Here is a 21696-nt window from a genome sequence, read left to right as displayed (position 1 = left end):
TATAAGGCTCTTATTGATTAAATGTTTGATTTGGATATACTTCATTAGCGTATCCAATTGAGTGATCTAAGAACATTCTTACTGGGTGAAAATAAGGACATAGATTTAATAATGGTTTCTACGGTTATCCTCAGATTTTGCATAGCTGGGACCATTACAAATCATGTTAGATTGATGTCGGTATTGCACTTGAGTTAGTGATAGAAACATTTAAAATCTAAATTTGATAGTTGCAATGAAAGAAAGGTGTTGGTGGTTTATGGAAATAAGTCTTGTAATAAACGTAGATGATATGTCATAGTCTTACACCTTTTATTTTACAGCCTATTCTGCAGTCTGTTCTCCCCTTCTGCATTCCTACATGTGTGCCAACTGAGAAAAATATTTGATCTACCTATTAAAATCGGCTTTCGTCCATGCAGGTTTTTGCCACAATATATATACGACCTCATTTATGTATTTGTTGCAGTATTCTAAATGTATCTACCTCTCTAGAAAGAACACTACAGTGTGTCATCAGGAAGTGTGCCAATTGAGATCAAAAAAGCATTTACTTGTTTCCAAACTCTTGCATGTCCATATTTGTTCAAGATGCTAGGATCAGTTAAGGCAAGGGAGTGATTTGTTTGTTGAAAAAAAATCAGTTCAATCAGTGAAAGAAACTGAGCAAAATCTTGTATTGCCAATGGGAAAAGTTGCCTAACACTGTGGTGGTGTAAATGCAAATTATGCTTCCTCTCGCCTCCACATGAGTGAGATTTGGGGCATTAGGTCTGGTGTTGGTATAAAACTGTGTTTCTTAATTCTTGTCGTGAGTGTGTGGGAATGCTTTGTTGAGAGCAAGATTCTAAAGTAACAATCTTGCTTAATTTTAAAGGATTATTTAAGATAGACTAAAAGATTTTGTGTCTTCATGTGCATATGTTAGAAAATGAATGTGAGATTACTGTTGACATTTGCTTTCCAAATTGTTTTCATTTCAATTTACAGTGGTGGAGTTGTTTATAGGATTATGTTATGCTTATTGTCATTGCCCAGTATGAGTAACAGAGAAGTGTTTTCTTAGCCAATATGCTAAGCTTCAAGTCACTTTAAAATTATATTAAACAAAAGAATTAGTTGGCTAAATAGCAGAGTAGTGGGTAATGATAAAGTATTGTTGATACTTGAAAGATATAATCTAAAAATATATCCCATCTTTTCCTTTAAACTATGGATTTCCCTGGTGATAAGCCACCAAGCTAATGATCAATAGAGCTTGATAAACTTTGAATCTACAAAACCAAAGGTGATTGTCAAGCATCTATCCCAATGCATACTGTGGGTTGCATTTCACTTTTGTAGATGGGAAGGTGAATAGATCTGATTTATTGTAAGACTTTTATGGATGTATTTGAAAGTATCATCACTGCAGTCCTGGTTCTTACAGTCAGATTACAATAAATAACATAAATTAGTACTCATCTGATTCAAGATTAAGAGCTAAGTACATAATGTACCCTAATTATGGGAGTGTCATGGCACTCCCATGTAACGCCTCTCTTGCGCGAGCTGCACTAGCTTCCGGTGGTCCTCTGGGTTCGATTCAAGGTGTTGGTGACCACCTTTAGAACGCTCCATGGCTTAGGACCTGGATATCTACGAGACCGCCTTCTGCCACTGAGAGCCTCCCACCGGCCAGTACACTCCCACAGAGAGGGGCTCCTCGGGGTGCCGTCGGTCAAACAATATCGACTGGCGGCTCCCAGGGGGAGAGCTTTCTCTGTGGGAGCACCTGCCCTCTGGAACGAGCTCCTCCCGGAGATACGGACGATTCCGGATTTACGTACTTTCCGCCGGGCCCTCAAGACTTTTTTATTTCAACAAGCCGGGCTGGCCTAACTTCTTTAATTGTTTAATTTTAATTTTAATTTTAAATGGGGTATTTTAATTGTTGGGCCAAATTGTTTAATATATTTTAAATTGCTTTAAAATTTTTGTATTCTATGTTTTTTACCTTTGGCTGTTCACTGCCCTGAGTCCTTCAGGAGAAGGGCGGTATATAAATTTAAATTGAAATAAATAAAAATAAAATAATGATTTCCACAGTATACAAAAATATCTGAACCATAACAAAATCCATATGACTGTAAGTCAGTCTTTCTTATAATAATTCAATCTTACTGCTTTATTAATAATTTTTTTGGCAGCCTGGTACCATTTTCCTCATTCACTTATATTTTCTGCCCCAGCTTCTTAAGAACTGTCGACATTATGGAAGGGCCTACTGAGGAATTTTATGTATGCATAAAAGGATCCACAAAATAAAAATCCATTTTATCCAACACTAGATAAATTTCAAACTAAAGCAATTCATAACAAAACATTAGCTTCAATATTTCTTTTTAAATTCTTCATGCAATGATATTTTTTCCTGTTTTGATCAAGTCTGGTATTTTAGTTACTATAGTTCTTAGTTTTATGATTCTACACTGTGTGGAAGCAAAGACATCAATCCTCTGTTATCAGAAAATTGAATATGTTTGTGTGTATTAAGAATGTAACAGTGGCTGGTTCTGCATATGAATTAATTTTATGCAAGGGGAATCATATTGTATATCTACTATATATTCTGATAAATTAACAGAAACTGGTCTTCATTATTCAATATTTTCAAGAAGGAAAAAGAGTCAAGATTTTTAGGAAAAAAAACCCGGAAAAATATTGAGATGTACAAATGACTATTAAGATGTGTGCTTTATTTTTTCCCCAAGAAGTAGGGAAAGTGTACTAGCAGTGAAGAGAATTGTTTGAGTGAATGAAAAAAACAGAAAAGAGGTTGAACAAGAAAGAGCTTTAGCAATTAATGAAGGAAAACAAAGCTCAACCACAGATTAAACAGAAGAGTCAGTCATTCCCAATTTATAGATAATGTCTACTATCTGACTTCAGACTGTAAGAAGTTGGAGAAAATCAGGTTTCCCAAGTGAAAGTAAATCGCCAAACAGTCTAGAAAAGATGGTTAAGCAAGAATGACTAAAGAACAAGTGACCACCTTTGTCAGCTCTTCAAAGTAGACAAGGTCAAGAAACAGGTAGTATTTAGGAGTCTTTAATACACTTTAATGAGGTTTAGATTATTGCAACAGACTCTTCTCCCATTTACATACCTTCAGGTCCAGCAGGATCAGTGAAAAACATGTGCTCAGAGATAAATGGACTTCATTTAAAAGGATGAAAGTTTGAGCTGTCTGTTAAACAGAGCCCCTCTCTTCTCCCTTCAGAGCAAATAGCTATACCTCTATAAAAAGGAAAAGGGGCACTAGAAACAATTGATTTTTGAGAGCAGAATTATTTCCATTTCCATTAATGTGGTTCACAGAAGTATTACAAAGAAGTAGAAATAAAGGAAGATTTGAATGTTTTTTTCCTAGCAAAACATCACTGATACATTTAGTAGTAGATTTTTTAAAAATGACATAATTTTTTATCTCACATCCTAAATTGTATACTTTTAATTTAAACTCCGACTGAGGATGCACTGGGGAGAGGCAAATGTGGCAATTCTGTGAGGTGGCTTTATACTGCTTCAACTGGTTGCTTTTGCAACTTCGTTAATGTGCTCCGTTGCCAGAAAACCTGAATGTGTATGCTACACATGATTATGCCACATTCTCAGAAAAGTTGCTTGGCTAGCTTTGTGGGAACACAGAAAATATTGCATTAAAAACTAAGCTAGGCAAATGCAAATGTTTCCTACCAAGTTACTTATTTTTTAATGTACAAATTAATATGATTTAAATTGCATTTAACTGAATTCTTAGTATATGTGCTGAATAAAGCAGAATTTGATAGATCTAAATTATTATATTTTACTGAAATGTATAGCATTACAATGTTTTTGCAATTAATTATTCCTGTAAAATACTGGTTATAAAGTTATCCCAGTTTCTTTTGAATGCTAAAGTTAAACATTCAGATATTTAGAAAGCTCTATATTTAATATGACTTTCCATTTTCTAGAGATGCAGGAAGACGATTTGAGTGAAAAAGGTCTGTTTGTTGCATCTATTATGAGTAGAGTTAGAGACCTAAAAAACAAATGTAAAAATGAAGATAATGTTACAGATGAATTTAACTTTACTAAAGTATCAACTGATACAACAGGTATGTCACATTTAATGATCAACTGAATAGAAGAATTCCTTCTCCACAAAAAATGTCTGTTTTCTTTAATTTTTTTAACAAATTATGTTCAGTGGACATGTATTAAATTTCTTCTGACAGAAAAGAATACATGTAGTTTCTCTTCTATAACTACTACTATCTATTTTCCCTGCAACATTTTTCTAAGGTAGCTACCCGTGTTTCCCTGAAAATAAGACGCTGTCTTATATTTTTTTGAACCCTGAAATAAGCACTTGGCCTTATTTCCGGGAGGTCTTATTATTTTGGGTCACATGGAGCAAGATGGGGCTCCTCTTGCCATCTTACCTGATTTCCAGCTTTGCGTTTAAATATTTTGGGGGGGGGCTTATTTTTAGGGGGGAGGCTTATTTTAGCGCATGCGCTCAAAAGCCCTATTCGGCTTATTATCAGAGGATGTCTTATTTTCGGGGAAACAGGGTATATGTTTTTGTATTGACACTTGTTTAATTTTGTTCCTCAACTCTTAAAGATTTAAGTAATCTTAAAGATATAAGTAATACTTATTTTTTAATAGCCAATATAAGGAACATTTGTTTATTTGTCAGATAATGACCTCAGTTGGAATGGCCTATTTTGAAATATGTTGCCTACTCATTCTCTCTGTATTATTGTGCATACATGAACACACATGCGCGCGCGCACACACACACACACACAAGCAAAGAACTTCGGGTGGTCACTTGATATTTTGAGTTTCTTTTAACTAAATGTTTGTCGTTTGATTACCAAACGTCTACATTTCTAGGTGTAAAGCATCTTTGTATTTAATAAGAAATAATTCCATTCAAAAAGCATTAAAAGAAAATATTTAAGTGTCTTGCAGTATTTGATGCTGTTATGTAATGCACACAAGCCACCAGTCCATCTTCACAATTATTGCATTACAAATTAAAATAATAACCTGGATGTTATAATGGGGATTGTTGTATCTAGTCAGACACACATACGCACATCTGTTTGTAGACTTGATTACTATTTTGTGAGGAATAATTTCCTATATTAATTTTGAAGATGGATTTGTTTCTTTTTAACAGTGCCTTAAAGACACTTTTTGTTTGTGTGTTTTAGATAATTCTGGAACTGTTAATCAGATTATGATGACTGCTAATAATCCTGAGGATTGGTTGAGTTTCTTACTCAAAATGGAGAAAAGGGGCACTTTTCAGACTGACACAAGCTTACTAAATAGATTGATTGGTCGTTACAGCCAAGCAGTTGCAGCACTGTCAGCAGAAAAATATAGCCAGAATGAAAACTATGCTCATATTCTGGTTAGATTTGCGGAACTGAAAGCGTAAGTATTTGCAAATGGACTCACTTTGATAGCATTGTACACAAAACCATGCTTATTTTAACTATGTTTTGTTAAAGTCATAAAAAAGAAAAACAATCGTAAAATTTCAATTTTAATTGCTTCCTTTTTGTTGCTTTTGCCCTTGCATTTCTGGATTAAAGGTTTTGACTTTACACAAACCCCATCTAGAACATAAACTAGTCCTATTAGATCAAGCCCATCTTAACTCAACATTTTATTTTACACATCTAGCCTCTGAGGTAGTCTTGAGGAGGTGGAGACAATCTTACGTTTCCATTGTTCATCTACAACTGGTGTTTAGAGGCATCTTTCTCTCAGACTGGAAATGACATTAAGCTGTCAAGACTAATAGACCTTGATAGGCTTGTCTTTCATGAATTGATCCAGTTTTCTTTTAAAACCATCCACATACGTGGCTATCATCACGGTAATTGATTTTACAACTGTTTTTTATTTTTATTTGTCAAATTTATATGGCTTCCCATCTAACCCAAATTGACTCGTGTGTGTGTGTGTGTGTGTGTGTGTGTGTGTACAATAAAACCAAAAATTAAAATACTTCTATACTGTAAAATCCATCTTCCACAAACCTTCTAATATAGAAACACATCAGTAATGTCTGACATACATTCTTATGAAAAGGCAAGCAATTTCCCTATGAACGAATCACTGATTGTCTTCAATCAGTTTATCAGCCTTCCTGATATGACACTTGTCTGCTGCTGTCACCAACCTCCACTTTGTATGTGATTACACAGCTCTTCTTGGTTCACCACCTTCACATTGTTTGGGACCAACAACCTAGAATACTCACAAAAATTCAACAGGAAAGGGTACTTACTGCAGGCTTCTACTTCCAAACAATAGCAACACAAGCCTATTCTTCCCATTCAATGAAGTGACAGAGCCATGCTAAAGAACATGACAGATATTCTGCCACACCAGTACTGCCATCTGTGGACAATTTATAACATTGGAGGCATTTGTCATTCCAACTTTTGCATGTGTAAAATTATGTAGTTATTCTGCCATAATTTCTATTGTTTAATCTTTACATAACCTGATTGCATTTGCTTTTTGACTGATCATTCACCCTGTTCAAAATGATCCTTCTGAAGCTCTTCAGAATCACATTAATTTTCGCCAACTCCAAAGAGATGGTGTCATTTACATATTTGGCCAATTCACTGTTTACCTTTAAATCATGATAATTAAAAGCTGTTTAAAAACTAAAACAGGTTCTTAAGTGACTCCATTTAATCACTTTCATTAATATTTTCTGACAGTTTATTTGTATTTTTGTGTTATGTACTGTATATACAAATTCTTAGAAGATCTGTACCTTCTATCCCTTAACCACTAATTCAAATGCTTTTGAAAATTCTAGTAAGCAAAACTGATAGGGTGATCCCCAGCATTACATTTATTGAAACTCTCAGAAAGTCTCCAAAAGTCTGAGGAGGCAGGAATTACAAAAGTTCATATCCTTCACTCCTTTCTCATTTAATTGCCCAAAAGTCTGATTTCATGGAGGGAGATTATTCGACAAGGTTCTTTTTAAAAGGAAAAAAAAAAACTACTTCCTGGCCTTCCCTCCTTCCCTTCATGGAAGTAGAAAAGACTTAGTAGGTTATCACAGGAAGCAGGCATTCAGTAGGTTGTTATTGGAAGAGGTAGTCTTGACAATACCCAGTGTCAAATTTTAAAGATTTGACATTAGCAATTCTTATTGATCATTTTGTTGTTTTTGCTACCTGTTTCTCAATTCCTTAGACATTTTCAGCTCCTTTTGTTTTCCTCATTAGGATAGAGTATCCATTTTGTGGCGGCTTCTTGAACACTATGGTACTAGAAATCCATGGTAGCTCATGCTTGGATTTGGTTGGTGATGTGGAATTGTTGTGGAATATATTCTATTGAGCTTCAGTTGCTACTTTAAATAACATTTGCTGGCTTTGACTAAGCAGAACTGGATATGCTACTTCTGTTAGAGACCACCATGCTAGGGATATAGGCAAGAATGTAAGGTGAAAAAATTCCAGAGAAAAAGTAATAGTGAAACAGTTCTGTACTGTTTCCAAGAAACCCAGATGGATGTGTCCGATGACACCCAAAGTTAAGTTTGATCTGAAGGGTATACTTCATATATAAAGTACATGAAGTATAAAAGTATACTTCATACTTTTATAGTATGAAGAAGATAGTTTTGTGTAAATGTTATAGCTTCTGCAATCCTGTAAGGGTTTTATTTATTGTTTAAAACCCTATGTAACATTTTTCTCTCTGAATTAATCCGTGTTGTATTGGGTTTTTTTTATTTGCAGTATTGAAGAACCAGAAGACGCACGTGATCAATTCCATCTTGCTAGGCTGAACTGCAAGAAATTTGCTTTTGTCCATGTAGCTTTTGCACAATTTGAACTCTCACAAGGTTTGTAGAAACAGGTTTATAGTTAAATGTAGATTTGCTGCTATTTAGCCTATCTTAGCCATGTAGAGAGATTCAACTGTGCAGTTACAGTCAATGTTTTTTCTTCTAAGGTTACAATTATTTGGTTAGGTAGGAGAACACATTGATTACAGAATGATTAAATGGTTCTTTTCTTTTTAAAGGTAGTGTCCAACAAATTTTACAACAAAGAAGACAAAATTAGAATACATCATTTCTTTACTGTAATTTGAACATCATATTGTCCTGTTCTAACTCTGTATGTTTTCACTTCACTACTTCTCCAATGCACTGAAAGTTCAACTGGTCAAAAGTAAACTATTTTTAATTGCAGTGTAAAGATATTTTTGCTGTGCAGTGCTTGGGTAGCTGTAAATTGAAATAGCGAATAGAAATAAACTAAGGTGGCATTTCTATGTAATAGTGATTGTTATATAAAATATTTAGTAATGTATTTAATATAATTCTTTAAATTGTATTTATTTCATTACAGGATGTATATCCCATCTTTATTTTATATAATTCAAAATAGTATACATAATCCTCCCATCTCCTATTTTCTCCACCAGAGCAACCCAATTAGGCAGGTTGGACTAAGAGAATAACTGGCCCAAAATCACTGCATTGACTTTCATGTGTAAGGGAGGGAGGACTAGAACTCAAGCCTTCAAATTTTTATCTCGGCCCTTAACCACTTGCCAAACTGGCACTCATATTTAAGATGGGACCAGCAACTCTGTTGCTAAGTGATGCGGTCATTACACAGAATGTCATGTGACTACTCTGTTTAGCGACAGCAGTTCTGGCAATCCCAGTGGCTGTTGTTGAGTGAATCTCACATGGTTGTTAGGTGAGGACTCACCTGCATCCAATCCATTCTTGGAAGAAGATAAGGGGCTGCCTCCACTTCATCTTCCCCCATCCACCTATCCCTTTCCGCTGATTCTCCCCGCTGGTCAACCTTTCCTACAGTACCCACAACATTGCATGCCACCACTGTACTGATTGACTTTTTCTATGCCCCATTCTTTTATCCTCCATCCGCAAAAGAAACCCCTAGCCAAAGTGCAAGAGAAGCCCCAGCCGGTGTGTAAGAGGAAGGCCCTACTGCACTGGCACAAAAAGAACGCCCCCAGTCTGTACAATGGTGAAAAGCAGTGAGGTGGCATGATAGTGGCAGGCAAGGCCAGACTGGGAGCAGCTAAAGGCAGCAAGTAGATGGGCAGCCAAAAGGGGATTATAAATGCAGGTAATCCAGAATTTTGGTCAGTTGACTGCAGGGGTGCTACAATGGCTGGAATTTAAAGAACCAGTCATAAGTTCCTTCATTAGCACCATTATAGCTTAGAAAGATAGCTGAACAAATGAACATTAAGCAAGGACTATGTTTACTTATCTCAGTCTATAATAAATGATAAAAGACATCTACATCTTACATTGTTTTCCCTTAGCTTGATAATGTCAAATTTTAAATAGAGAAAATGCATTGACCATTGATTTGTTTTAACTACCTGTGTGACATTGAAAACTGTCTCAAGTAAATTTAATTTATTTGCCTAATTATGTCTCAAGTAAATTTAATTTATTTGCCTAATTATGAATTATTTCTTTTGATAAAAACTATTATATTAATTCTGTATAAAAGGTTCTCTGTGATACTTTTGAAATTAATGTTTCACAAGAAACAAAAAGAAAAGCTAGATGTGCTGTAAAGGAAAAATAATTCAGCAGAACGCTTTGAGAAATAATCCTTTTGAAAATAATTGCAACAAGTAATAGTTCTTTGTTAAATACTTTGCACTTGGGAGCCAGATGGGATTCTTTCTGATTAGATGAAGATTTCTAGGGAATTCTGTTCCTTTAGGATAGATTGGGACATCAAAGGGCACTTTGGAAGATGATTTGGTGTTGTTGCGAAGAAAGTTGTATTGGCATATCCACATAATCGCACAATAGGAACTCAACACCGGACATTATTTTCTTTATTATTTTCAAAAATATGCAATTCTTTTTTCTTGGAAAAAATAAAAGGACTGTTATCTTTTATTAGGAAATATCAAGAAAGCGAAACAGCTGCTCGAAAAAGGTGTAGAATCAAGAGCAGTTCCAGCAGAAATGTTAGAAATTGCTCTACGAAATTTAAACTTACAAAAAACACAACTACTTTCTGTTGAAGAAAAAGAAAATTTGTCAGGTGAGCCATAAACTGTTGATCATTTTTAATTAAAAGGATTATAACTTGGGTAAGTAACCTCACTCTGTTCTAAGCTGCTCCTGTAGACTTTAGAATTTTCATATAAACTTAAAGTTTGGAGTTCACTTCACTGGGAAATTAAACACTAATATATACTATAGCTATTTAGAAAATAACTATTTTATTTTTGAAAAAAATGGCTCACAATTTTAATTTATTCATTCAAATGTATCAATCATAATTCCTGTTAGGGTAATGATGATTTAATAGCTGACCAGCTGCTGTAATACTGTAATAATGATGCAATGGTAGTAATGAGTCAGCAGGGTTATTTGACTGTTACCACTTTAAGAGTCTGTATTATAAGAGAGGCCCTGTTGGGGCATATCTCTCTCTCTCTATGTGCTTCCGTGCTATAGTTGATGATTGATTGCCTGACTTTGCTGAATACGTGTATGTATATATTCCTTGTAGATAAACCACTATTTGAAAGACAAATCTCTGTTTACTGTATTTGCTCCTGGGTTGTCCCAAAATAGTCACGCTGTGTGCACTCTGACAATTCCAGCTTTCATTTTATTGCCTACAAGCTTGTGACTTGGTTAGCTCTAATTAAATTGGATATTTAGTATGCACAAACCTATCAATTATAGATAGGGGGAATTTTACTTTAGAAAAATCTATACAGGTGGTCCTTAGCTTATGTTTATTCGTTCAGTGAAGTTAGGACAGCAGTGGGAAAAAATGGACATACAACCAGTCTTCAAAGTTCTGACTATTACAACATCCCCATGGTCACATGATCACAAACCGGCTGTTCGGGTGTCTGGATCGCAATTATGATATCACAGCAAGCCACATCACATGATTGCCAGTTGTGACTTTCCTTGCTGCCTTCCCACAAAGTCAATGGGAATATTGGCAGAGAAAGTTGCATGTAACCTCAGTAAGTTGTTCCCGGTATTTTTTTTCCCTGAGGAGTCCACCACTGCGTATGAGATCCCAGATATCAGTATCAACACCAATTATATCTTTCAACTCCAGGGCTGGCCAAGTGATGCTGTCGAGGTTATGTTCCAATGCCTGGAGCTACCATTTTTACCATTTTACCAAATTTGATGTACAATTTGGGGTTCTCACTGGACTCTCAGCTCCTGCTTGATGAGCAGGTAGAAACTATAGCCAAGAAGACCTTCGCTTCATCTAGTATGTCAGTTGGGCTTTTTGCTAGATCAAGGGATCCCTTTAGCAGTTATTCATGCCTTAGACATCTCACCTCTCAACATAGGGCTGCCCTTGAAGACCACCCAGAATCTTCAACTTTAAATTGTTTTTAGCATTTTATAAATTGTCCAGAGTTACTGGGAATTGGGCAGCACATACATTTAATAAATGAATAGATACATATGTTTAATTTTCCTCATTTTCTGTATTCTGCTGCATCATTTTTTTTATTATTTTAGTAAGGGGAAGGAGTAAGAAGTATGGAAGCATTGAAAGCCTGCTCCCAAGCACTGGATATTTTTATTTGGTTAGATGTTATCACGTATTATATATGTGTTTTAGATTCTGTACAAATGGACATGCACATAACACTTCATTCCTGCATTAAACCAAATGCGTATTTTTTGGATATCATGCATCAGCCATGGAATATAAATGTGCCAAGATGCAATTGCTTTAAGGTGTTCCTGATATATGCTGTATGCCAGTCCACATTCACTTTGAAATATGTTTTGCCCTTTGAATTCCATCACTGCATAGCTCTAATAGGTAATATGAATTTTAGAAGAATGAGGATAATGTTGATTGATTTAGAGTGATCTAAGTGTAATTATGAATTATGATGCGACATTAATTCAAATCCTAAAATGTTATTCAACATACCTTACTTGCTAGAAAAAGATGAGTAAACTTAAAGTTCTTCATGGTGCTATGATAAAATAATTGAATTTTATTGTATTGTTTAAATGTACAGTATTCAGCAGAGATTGGCTCAAATATTTTAATTTTGTATCTTGATAAATTGCATATTTACAGGACCTAACTTGCACAATATAACTGAGAACTTGCAGAATAAGAAAAAAAATACTGATTTTAATGAGATCACTACCAGTATGCCCAGTTTTTTCCCAGGGTAAGTGGATTAAAATATTACACAACATTCTTTTTGTTCTAGCTTCAGTCGGCTTGATACAACTGCATGTCTCATGTTTTCATTTTAGAGAGAAAAATGATTCCTCGAGAGAAACTGAATTGGTTTTTGGTGGACGCAAACCATTAACACAATTAAATAAGTCTAATCAGGTAGAAAGCTTTATGTTTCTATAAATATTCTGCAAATACAACATATTCTTTATGCTTCTGTTATATTTATTTATTGATTTCCATCTGATCAGTTCCATTGTATTTTATTATTTAGAAATGTATGTTTGGGAGAGTTCCTCTTCAATTAACAAATGAAAGTGAGAGTAATGCAAATGAATCATTGAAGGTGGAAATTCCTACTGTTGCAAAGAGGTATGAAACAATTAAACTGGCTATAGAGAAGGATTTTGGGATTTTGACAGGAAAGAGTATCCTGTGTGTAAGTTGACGTTGAAAGGGCAGAGTCCTCAATATGTTGACTTGGAAGGTAGTCTCCAGACTAGAGTTCCTACATTGTACAGAATAGCATGAGCAACCTATGTTGCATTTGTGGCTTGCTAGCCAAAATAGGAGAAAATTTAAGGCCAATAGTTTAATCTACACCTCTTCCTTATCTTATTAATTAAGTGTTACTTTGAAAACCTTGATTGACCGAATAAATGATGGGCAGCAGAAGCCAAATATCTGTGGTCAAATTTCTGATGGTGACCAGACCGCATGGAAGATTTGTTCTTGTACTGAAGTGCAAAGAGCATGAATTAATTAAAGAATGAAAGAAAAAACAGCTGGGTGATTTTGGGCCAGTCACTTTCTCTTAGCCCAATTCACCCCACAGGGTTATTGTGGGGAAAATGAGGAAGAAGGAGTATTGGTACAGTATGTTCACCCCCTTGAGTTGTAGATGAAGCAAGGCGGAATAAAAAATTTAAAAAATAGATTTTGAGATATCTGCAAAATTAGTTCCATATGTGTTTGTGGAAGAGGAAGGATGTAATAGATTTACTTTTAATTTATTTTCCTCTCATGCTTTCTAATATTTTTGGCTTACTATTTCTTGCTGCTTTTTTGTGGCTTGTATAACGTTACTTATCCTGAAAGGGAATAGTGTGATAGATGTGTATGTAAGCAGCAATTAAGTTTTCTTTGGGATAATGTATCAGGTGTTAAATGCTTATGGTGAGTAAAATAAAATACCAGAACAATCGAGTCTGTTTTTTCTGTTTCTTCACCATATGTAGTAGACAGGGAAGGAGCAGACCTCTGAATAGCTTTATAAAATTTGCTTAGGTGTACCATAAGCAGGGGTGAAATGCTCCCGGTTCGGATAGGATCGCTTTATTCATTAGCGATGGCGGCGAGTGGTTCGGAGAACGGGTAGCAAAAATCTCTGCGCCCCCCCCCCCCACCATGCCCAGCTGAGCCGAAGGATCATCAGAGGCTTTTTTTTTTTACTTTTAAAAGCATTTTTTCTACAACCTCTTCTGACGAAAAAATGCTTTTAAAAGTAAGGAAAAAAGCCTCTGATGATCATGTGGCTCAGCTGGGATAGTCAGAGGCTTTTCAAAGCATTATTTTCTGCAACCTCTTGGCCAAAGAGGTGGTAAAAAAAATGCTTTGAAAAATCTCTGACAATTCCAGTTGAGTTGCCTGATTGGCAGAGAGGTATTTTTTAAAAAGCCTCTCTGACAATTCCAGCTGAGTTTCCTGATCTGCAGAGAGGTATTTTTAAAAATGCCTCTCTGACGATCCCAGCTGAGTTTCCTGATAGGCACAGGCTTTTCAAAGCATTAGAAAAAATGCTTTGAAAAGTTAAAAAAAAAAAATGGCCATGCCCACCCAGTCACATTACCCCCCCAAGCCACGCCCACAGAACCAGTAGTAACAAATTTTACATTTCACCCCTGACCATAAGTATAACTATGAGGCACAAGCTGGTCATCTCTATTACAGAGTAATGTTTTAAACTCATTCGCTTCTAAAAGACAATTTTGAATTACTGTAGGATTGATAAGGGGGAAAGACAAACCCAAGGCCACAGGGTTTGGAAAATTTCTATTGAAATCTGTTTTAAAGTGTTTGAGTTTATTTATCAAGAAAAAGTGCCAAATTGAGAGAGTTTTGATATCTTGTTTTTTTTTTTTTAAAAAAAATAGTTATATTAGCTTGTGCTCCTTGCTAATTTTTGAGTACTGTTGCTTCTTATGTCTGGAACCTTGTAACTAAATTTTAATATTCTGGGCAACTAGGCAAACATCTGGAACCAATCTGATCCAGCTACTACAGCCTGAATCAAAACTTAACCAAAGTGGTCCTTATCTGCCCAGAGACTTGAAGGTAATAGAATACTCTGTTTCATGTCTGTTGTTATTGTTTATAAAGTTGTAGGAGAGGAATAAGAGAAATGGAATTTGATTGAGTAAATTATGGGAAACTGCATCTAGAAGTTACAGATACAAATAAGAGACCTGGTGGGGGGTGGGCAGATACCAGAGTTCTAATCCTGGAGGGAAAATCTGCTTCTTGATGTCCTTTCTCATCCTTTCTCAGGAACATGGGGAAAGTGTTTCCTGCTGCTGGCTCCTACACAGAGAATTTTTTTTCCCTGTGTAGCACCAACTGGGACAATTCATTTAATATTGCAGAGAAAATAGCAGAGCTGTATTTGCAGTGCTCCAAATAAAATGTCTAGCAAATGTGGGCCTTGATAATATCAATCGCCTCTTCCCTTAATCAAAGAAAATAGATTGGTAACTGAAGGAAAGTCTCTTGCAGATGTTCTTGCTGGAGTACTTGTTAATTGTGTCTTGCACTGCAAATAAAGAGCTCTGCTTCAGCCACCCTTGACTGAGGGCAGACCAGTTGGCCCACAGAATGGAGATCTCTATTCTGCATACAGTATAGATCAGGGGTGTCAGACTCTATTTCATTGAGGGCTGCATCAGGGTTGTGTTTGACCTTAGGGGGCCTGGGGAGGGGGGGGGCAGGGTGGGCGTGACCTGCTTGACATCACTCATTGAGGCTCCATTTTAAGCCACGATGGCTTCCTGCAGCCCTCTGCCAGCGAAAATGGAGCCCAGACACACTGTATGCGGCCTGCCCAAGCTCCGTTTTCGCTAACAGAGACACTGCAGGCCAGTCCTTCGCTGTTTCCAGGGTGGGCCCGTGGGCCAGATCTAAGCACCCTGCAGACCAGATCTGACCCGTGGGCATTGAGTTTGACACCTGTGGTATAGATCATTTATTTTCTTCTGTTCAATCGTGTCTGACTCCTGGAGACTGCCTAGACAAGTCCCTGCAGTTTTATTGACAAGGTTTTTCAGAAGTGGTTTGCCATTGTCTCCTTATTAGGGGTGAGAGAAAGTGACTGGCTCAGGGTCACCCAGCTGGCTTTGTGCATAAAGCAGGACTAGAACTTACCTTCGCCTGATTTCTAGCCTGATACCTTAACAACTACACCAAACTGGCTCTCATAGGAAAAAAAAAAATAGGAATTTGGTAATAGAGTCATACCAATAGAGGTGGGAGGAACTTTCCTAAACAGATTTTGGGATGGGATTCAAATGAAGAAGATAATCCTGTTACATAAACAGGTCCTGTTATAAGATGACTCAGCCTTCAATCCTTCCGAGGTGAGTAAAATGAGGACCCAGGTTGTTGAGGGCAATATACTGACTCTGTAAATCGCTTAGAGAGGGCTGTAAAGCGGTATATAATTTTCCCCTATTTTAAAAACATAGTCATTTATATCTTGCAAAATAAAACAGTGTAGACAAATGTGGGTGAACTGTACGTTCGTCCCTCCCTCTTTTCCCTTGAATGCAATCAAAAAAGTAAAGGTTAGATATTCAGCCTTAACAACACAGCAGTTGATGAAATAAGAGAACATCTGAACCAAGTGATATATTGTGACACTAAACGGAATATTTATGACATGCTTGAAATTTCTACTCATTAGACCCTTTGATTTAGATGAGACTGGATTCTGATGCTGTAAGTTTTTCAGGAGAGTTTTTGCCAGGAATCTCTGTGTCTCATTTTGCATTGTTCAGGAGAGACTTTAAACTCGGTAGACCAGTGGTAGCTTGCATAGAGGAGAGATTGGGAAACTGTTCTCTGTACCATAAATTCTCTTTGAAGGGTACATCTGCTTAACATGGTTCAGACCCCCTTGATGTGCTGCACATTTTCATCTGTGGATTTTGGGCAAGTGGAAATGGGGAAAGGAGTGAGTGGTCATGCAGCCATTAACTGGAGCCTTATTTTTCTTCCTCTTTTATTTAGCCTTTGCCAGTTAGAAATCTTATACACTCAGATGAAGAAAATTCAGAAGTTGCTATGAATTCAACTCTAACGTTAAAGGAGAAAAATGATCCCATTAATGTCAAAAAAAGAGGTTTGTTTTAATGGATGTGGAATTATGATAACTTTGTTATTTTTATAATTTATTAGCATTGTTCAGTGCTCTGGGTTCAAAAGAAACAAGGTGGGATTTCAATGCATCTGTGGAGCGCACAGCCTTTGTAAAGGTGCAACTGCTTTAAGGAGTTTGAAAGGTGTTCCTTAACTGGCTCCATATGCTCCAAAGTAACTCTTTCCCTTTGAATTCAAGGAACCGCAAAGGCTTATGATTTATACCTTGAATATTGTGTGTCAAATTTGATTTTGCATTTTGTATTGAAAATTTAATTCTGAAAAGGAAGCAATGGTCTGTGCTGGTTTAAGATATGCTTTCTGTAGGCAATTAAGTTGGTACGCATAGATTTCTTTGCTCAAATAGAGCATAGACATAGACATAGCACAATCTTCTTTATGAATTATAGAAAGAGGAAAAAGAGGAAACCACTGGTTGAGTCAAATCAAAATATAGCAATATAGATTCTTATTGATTTCTCCAGAAACTACAGGTAGCCCTTGACTTACAACCATAATTGGTAAGGAGGACAGGCAGTTTCTCTCTGTGCACAGAAGAGAACCCCTGCAACGGGCTGCAGAAATGAAACTCAGATCTTCGAGATCCTCTCCTTTTCCACCACAGGAGGGAATTCCTGTGCTGCGCTGGAGAAATGAAGCAGGGATTGCAAAGATCCTAGCTTCATTTCTGCAGCCTGATGAAGGATTTCTGCCCCTCTGTGCACGGAGAGGAGGGGAAAGAGAGGAATCCTTCGGCAGGTTGGCAGCAGCTTGCAATCTTCCCTGCCAACTTCCCCATTGACTTTCTGGGGAAGCCAAAGAGAAGATTGGAAATGGTGATCCCATGATTGTGGGGCGCTTAGCAACCGGTCGTAAGTGTAAACAGGTTGCCAAGTACCATGATCATGCTTAGGTGCCCATCAGGGTTGGTGGTGCAATATTTTATGACAGCTGGAAGTGCTTTACAGACTGTGAAACACTTTCTGAGCTATCGTCACTTCGAGTGGTCATTAACTGGGTTGTAAGTTGAGGGTGACCTGTACCTGCAATGTTCTGTCTAAATATTCTGAACTGGCTATGTTCTGCTGAAGCAAAATTCAAGGGAACACATGCATTCCATTTTCCGTTTCAAATCTCTTCAGGTGTTTCCGCCATAGAAAACAATAGAAATTGGCAAATAGATTACTTTTAAAAACATTTTTATTTCCTATATGATTTGTCCTTTTCTTGACTGGCTGTTTTATTTAGATATTCAACTGGAATCTCTGTCATATTCATTTTAATAACTAGATTATTTGTTTCAGAAACCGAAATACTGCAGGAGGAACCAAGAATAATAGAATCCGCCTGTCTGGAAGGACAACAGCAGCCCCTTCTTTCTCTTGGAAGTTACCAAAAGGAGCAGGAGCAGTTCAAATTAAATTGTCTTGCATCTAAAAATAAATGGTCCCACCTTGAAACACAGCATAAAAGAAACTCAGAGGTAAATCTGTTAATGCAAATTATTAATTTAGTCAATGTAAAAATTGATCTTGAGCTTACCTGGCTTTTGAGATTGTACACTTGCTGGAATTATAATATAGTGATGTTCTGTGTCTTTTTCATTTAACCCCATCTTTTCCTGTCCAGGAAAAATCTCATTACTTCAAAGTGAGGGTATGCAGTCTAGTGCCTGGGATCATATTAGTATGATCCCAGGTATGTGCATGGCGCAGTGGTTAGAGTGCAATACTGCAGGTTATTTCTGCTGACTGCTGGCTGCCTGCAATTTGGCAGTTCGAATCTCACCAGGCTCAAGACTGACTCAGCCTTTCATCCTTCTGAAGTCAGTAAAATGAGGACCTAGATTGTTGGGGGCAATAGGATGACTCTGTAAACTGCTTAGAGAGGGCTGTAAAGCACTGTGAAGTGTTATATAAATCTAAGTCCTATTGCTATTGCTATTGCTATTGCTATCTCATTTAGTTCCCACCAGACTCCTTGTTCCACTTGATATTTATCTTGACTTTATTTTAATTTCTTTTCTGATTATTGTGAGCTATCCAGAGTCATTGAGAGTCAATCAGCATACAAATTGGATAAAGTATTATTACTATTATTAAAAAGAAAAGTAAAGGGGAATCTGGAAAGTACTAGTTTTTAGTGTAACATTTATACATAGGCATACTCAGGTAGGCACTAAGATGACAGAGAGCACCTGGGAGAAAAATTACAGTCCACCTTCTGATAAATGGCTGTTTTGTGATTGATCATAGTAACCATAGCAGCAACACATTTTGTAAAGGTGTTCATCATGTGTCAAAATTCCAGATGTGCTAGAGAACAGAGGACGCTGAGATCAAGTCTCACCTTAGACATGAAAACTGGCTGGGTGACTTTGATTCAGTCATTCTCTCTCAACCCATGATGTTAGGTTCGAGGGACAAGCTGATTAGTCAATTCCTGTTATAACCAATGGATCAACACCTGATTGGCCCAAATAAGTGGACCTTTGACTTGCAGAAAAAAACACTGGGAAGGAAAAAAAAAAGATTTTTCCTACAAAGGAGGTTGCTGTAGACTAAAAACTAAGTTTAGCCTTTACTTTAATAAACAACATGTTTGTTAAAAGTAGATGTTAATCTGCAGTTTTTAGTCTAGAACAGCGTCCTTTGTAGGAATTTTTTTTTCTTTTGCGCTTTTATATACCTTTCCCAGTAGGGAAGGGAATTGACCATGTTCCTTATAAAAACATGCTAACTAGAAACACAAATAGTTTTAATTAAAGCTATACAATGAATAATTCTGGAGCTGTTACTCTTATGATGACTGCTAATAAGACTGAAGATTGGTTGAGTTTCTACTCAAAATGAAGAACGGGCACTTTTCAAACTGACACAAGCTTACTAGATAGATTGATTAGTTATTACAGCCAAGCATTTGCAGCAGTGTCAGCAGAAAAATACAGCCAGAATAAAAATTATACACACATTCTGATTCTGGGGGAAAAAATTCAAGGGGACTGGCTTAGATTGCATATTACACAATTCCATGTTTATTTTAACCTTGTTCGTTGAAGTCACAAAAATGCATATCATCATCTAGAAAAGCAAAATAAACCTGTGATTTCAATTTACTTTTGCTTCCATCACTGGGAGTTTTCAAGAAAAGACTGGACAATCATTTGCCTGGGATGGAATAAGGAGTCCTGCCTTGGGCAGGAGGTTGGACTAGAAGACCTCCAAGGCCCTTTCCAGCCCTATGATTCTATGATTTCTCCAATGACTTTTTTTCCCCAATAGTGTTAAGATCGTAGTACTCATTATAGAGAGTAAGTAATATCCATTTCTGCTGTCCAGTTCAATTTATATTGTCAACTATAAATCAATGGAAGTGGACATATACTATCTTCTTCTTAAGAACCAGTCATATAAAAGTCTTCCCCATTTTGCAGGGAAAAAACTCAAGCCTTGAACATGCTGCCTTTCCAGTTCCTAAAAGATGTTCACCATCAGAGCAAGTTTCACGCACCATTTCACCAGAGACTGCTTCAGAGAGAAGGAGTCAAGCTTTTGTTGGTGGAACACCTCGCAACAACATGGTTCATGATTATGTGGCCTGGTAATTTCATTTGAAGCTGGGTTTTTTAATGTTCAAATTTATTTATACCTTATTTGAATTTGCTTTTGGACAATTTAAGCCATTATAAGAAAATAGACACATGAATGAAGAGTTGAAATATATATTTTTTTGAATATGTTTTTAGTAGGGTATAAAGTTTTATAGAATACAAAATACAAAAGCAAGTAAGAGGACAGGGAGAGAGAAGGGGAAAGGGCAAAGAAAAGTGAGGAAGGGTAGGGAAAGAAAAAGAAGCATTGACTTCTGACTCTGTTACAGTAGAATAAGGCTGTAACAACAAATCACAACTTTTTGTTTTATCATAATAGTGTGAACCAGTCATTTCTACAAGAGTTGAAATAAGTTCTGTGGGATTCATGTGAAGTTGAAAGTGAAAAAGTAATTCTGGAAATTTATTTCATGTTGGCCTAGCGTACTTCTTAAAATATTGAAATGGCATATACTCCACAATAGTCCAATAAAACAAACTTTATATCTTCAAGTCTTAGAGAAAAAAAACCCAGGTGGTTCATTATTTGCAGATATGATTGTTAGGAAATACAGTATTTTGTGCATGGATTATAATTATATTTTTTCTTTCCGTTTCAGTACGCCAGTTGTAAGAAATAATTTTCTTCCTATGGATAGGGCAACCACACCATATAACCAGTTTTCATATTTGCAACATTGTACTCCAACAACTCCATTCCATCTACAGAGTGGATTACAGGTATCAGCTATTTCTAAATTGTATAAAATAATGCAAAAGAAGTATTGAGTTCTAAATAATGTTTCATTCATTTGAGCAAGGAGTTAAGCAAGAATTTTGCTGGTGATTTCATATTAACATTAATTATTTTAAATTTAATTTTTATTGAGTAAAACAATACAAATTTGTAGGAAAAAAGATAAATGAATAATTAACGAACAAAAGAATAAGAAAGTAAGTTAGTTAATAAGTAAGAAAGAAAAGAAATATAAAAAGCAGCTTCCAATCTTCTTTACTGCAGTTATGAATGCAATAAAATGCAGTTATATATTATCCTCTGTCTGTATAATTACACTGGTTTCCTTCTTTCCATATCTTACCCTTTCTAATTGTCAAACCTTCACCAACCATTCCTCCATTGTGGGTATTTCAGAGCCTTCCAGCTTTGCGCATATACCATGTGGAAAAATTATCCACCTTGCTGCAGATACCATGTGCAAAAAATACCTTTCATAGGCCTTTTCTAGTTGGGTGTTCATTAGTCCCAACAAAAAAGTTCTGGTTTTAATTGAATATTACTCTTTGTATCATTGTATGTATTTGAAACCAATTTTTCTAGCTTTTTTAGAACTCCACAGGCTTGATAAAACAACCCTTCATGTTTTCCACATTTCCAAAAGTTGG

At 36.3% G+C, this 21696-nt stretch overlaps 1 protein-coding gene across 1 annotated transcript in view; it reads left to right on the top strand.

Annotated features, from left to right (window-relative positions):
• Positions 1–4001: 4001 nt before the first annotated feature.
• The window catches only part of TTK (TTK protein kinase), a 31993-nt gene continuing 14298 nt past the window's right edge, over positions 4002–21696 (top strand). Inside the window, exons 1-12 of the mRNA XM_070954360.1 lie at positions 4002–4145; positions 5256–5481; positions 7827–7933; positions 10002–10145; positions 12186–12282; positions 12371–12452; positions 12568–12665; positions 14540–14627; positions 16575–16686; positions 18008–18186; positions 20137–20303; positions 20913–21033. Of these exons, the coding sequence (XP_070810461.1) occupies positions 4004–4145; positions 5256–5481; positions 7827–7933; positions 10002–10145; positions 12186–12282; positions 12371–12452; positions 12568–12665; positions 14540–14627; positions 16575–16686; positions 18008–18186; positions 20137–20303; positions 20913–21033 (1563 nt within the window). The 5' untranslated portion in view covers positions 4002–4003. The remainder of the gene's footprint in view (positions 4146–5255; positions 5482–7826; positions 7934–10001; positions 10146–12185; positions 12283–12370; positions 12453–12567; positions 12666–14539; positions 14628–16574; positions 16687–18007; positions 18187–20136; positions 20304–20912; positions 21034–21696) is intronic.

Source organism: Pituophis catenifer, unplaced genomic scaffold, assembly GCF_029215685.1.
Source record: "Pituophis catenifer annectens isolate HBS135680 unplaced genomic scaffold, rPitCat1.0.hap2 SCAF_1, whole genome shotgun sequence".
In the NCBI taxonomy this organism is placed as follows: domain Eukaryota; kingdom Metazoa; phylum Chordata; class Lepidosauria; order Squamata; family Colubridae; genus Pituophis; species Pituophis catenifer.
The sequence above is the reverse complement of the archived record's forward strand: the minus strand, read 5'-3'. Positions and strand labels throughout refer to the sequence as shown.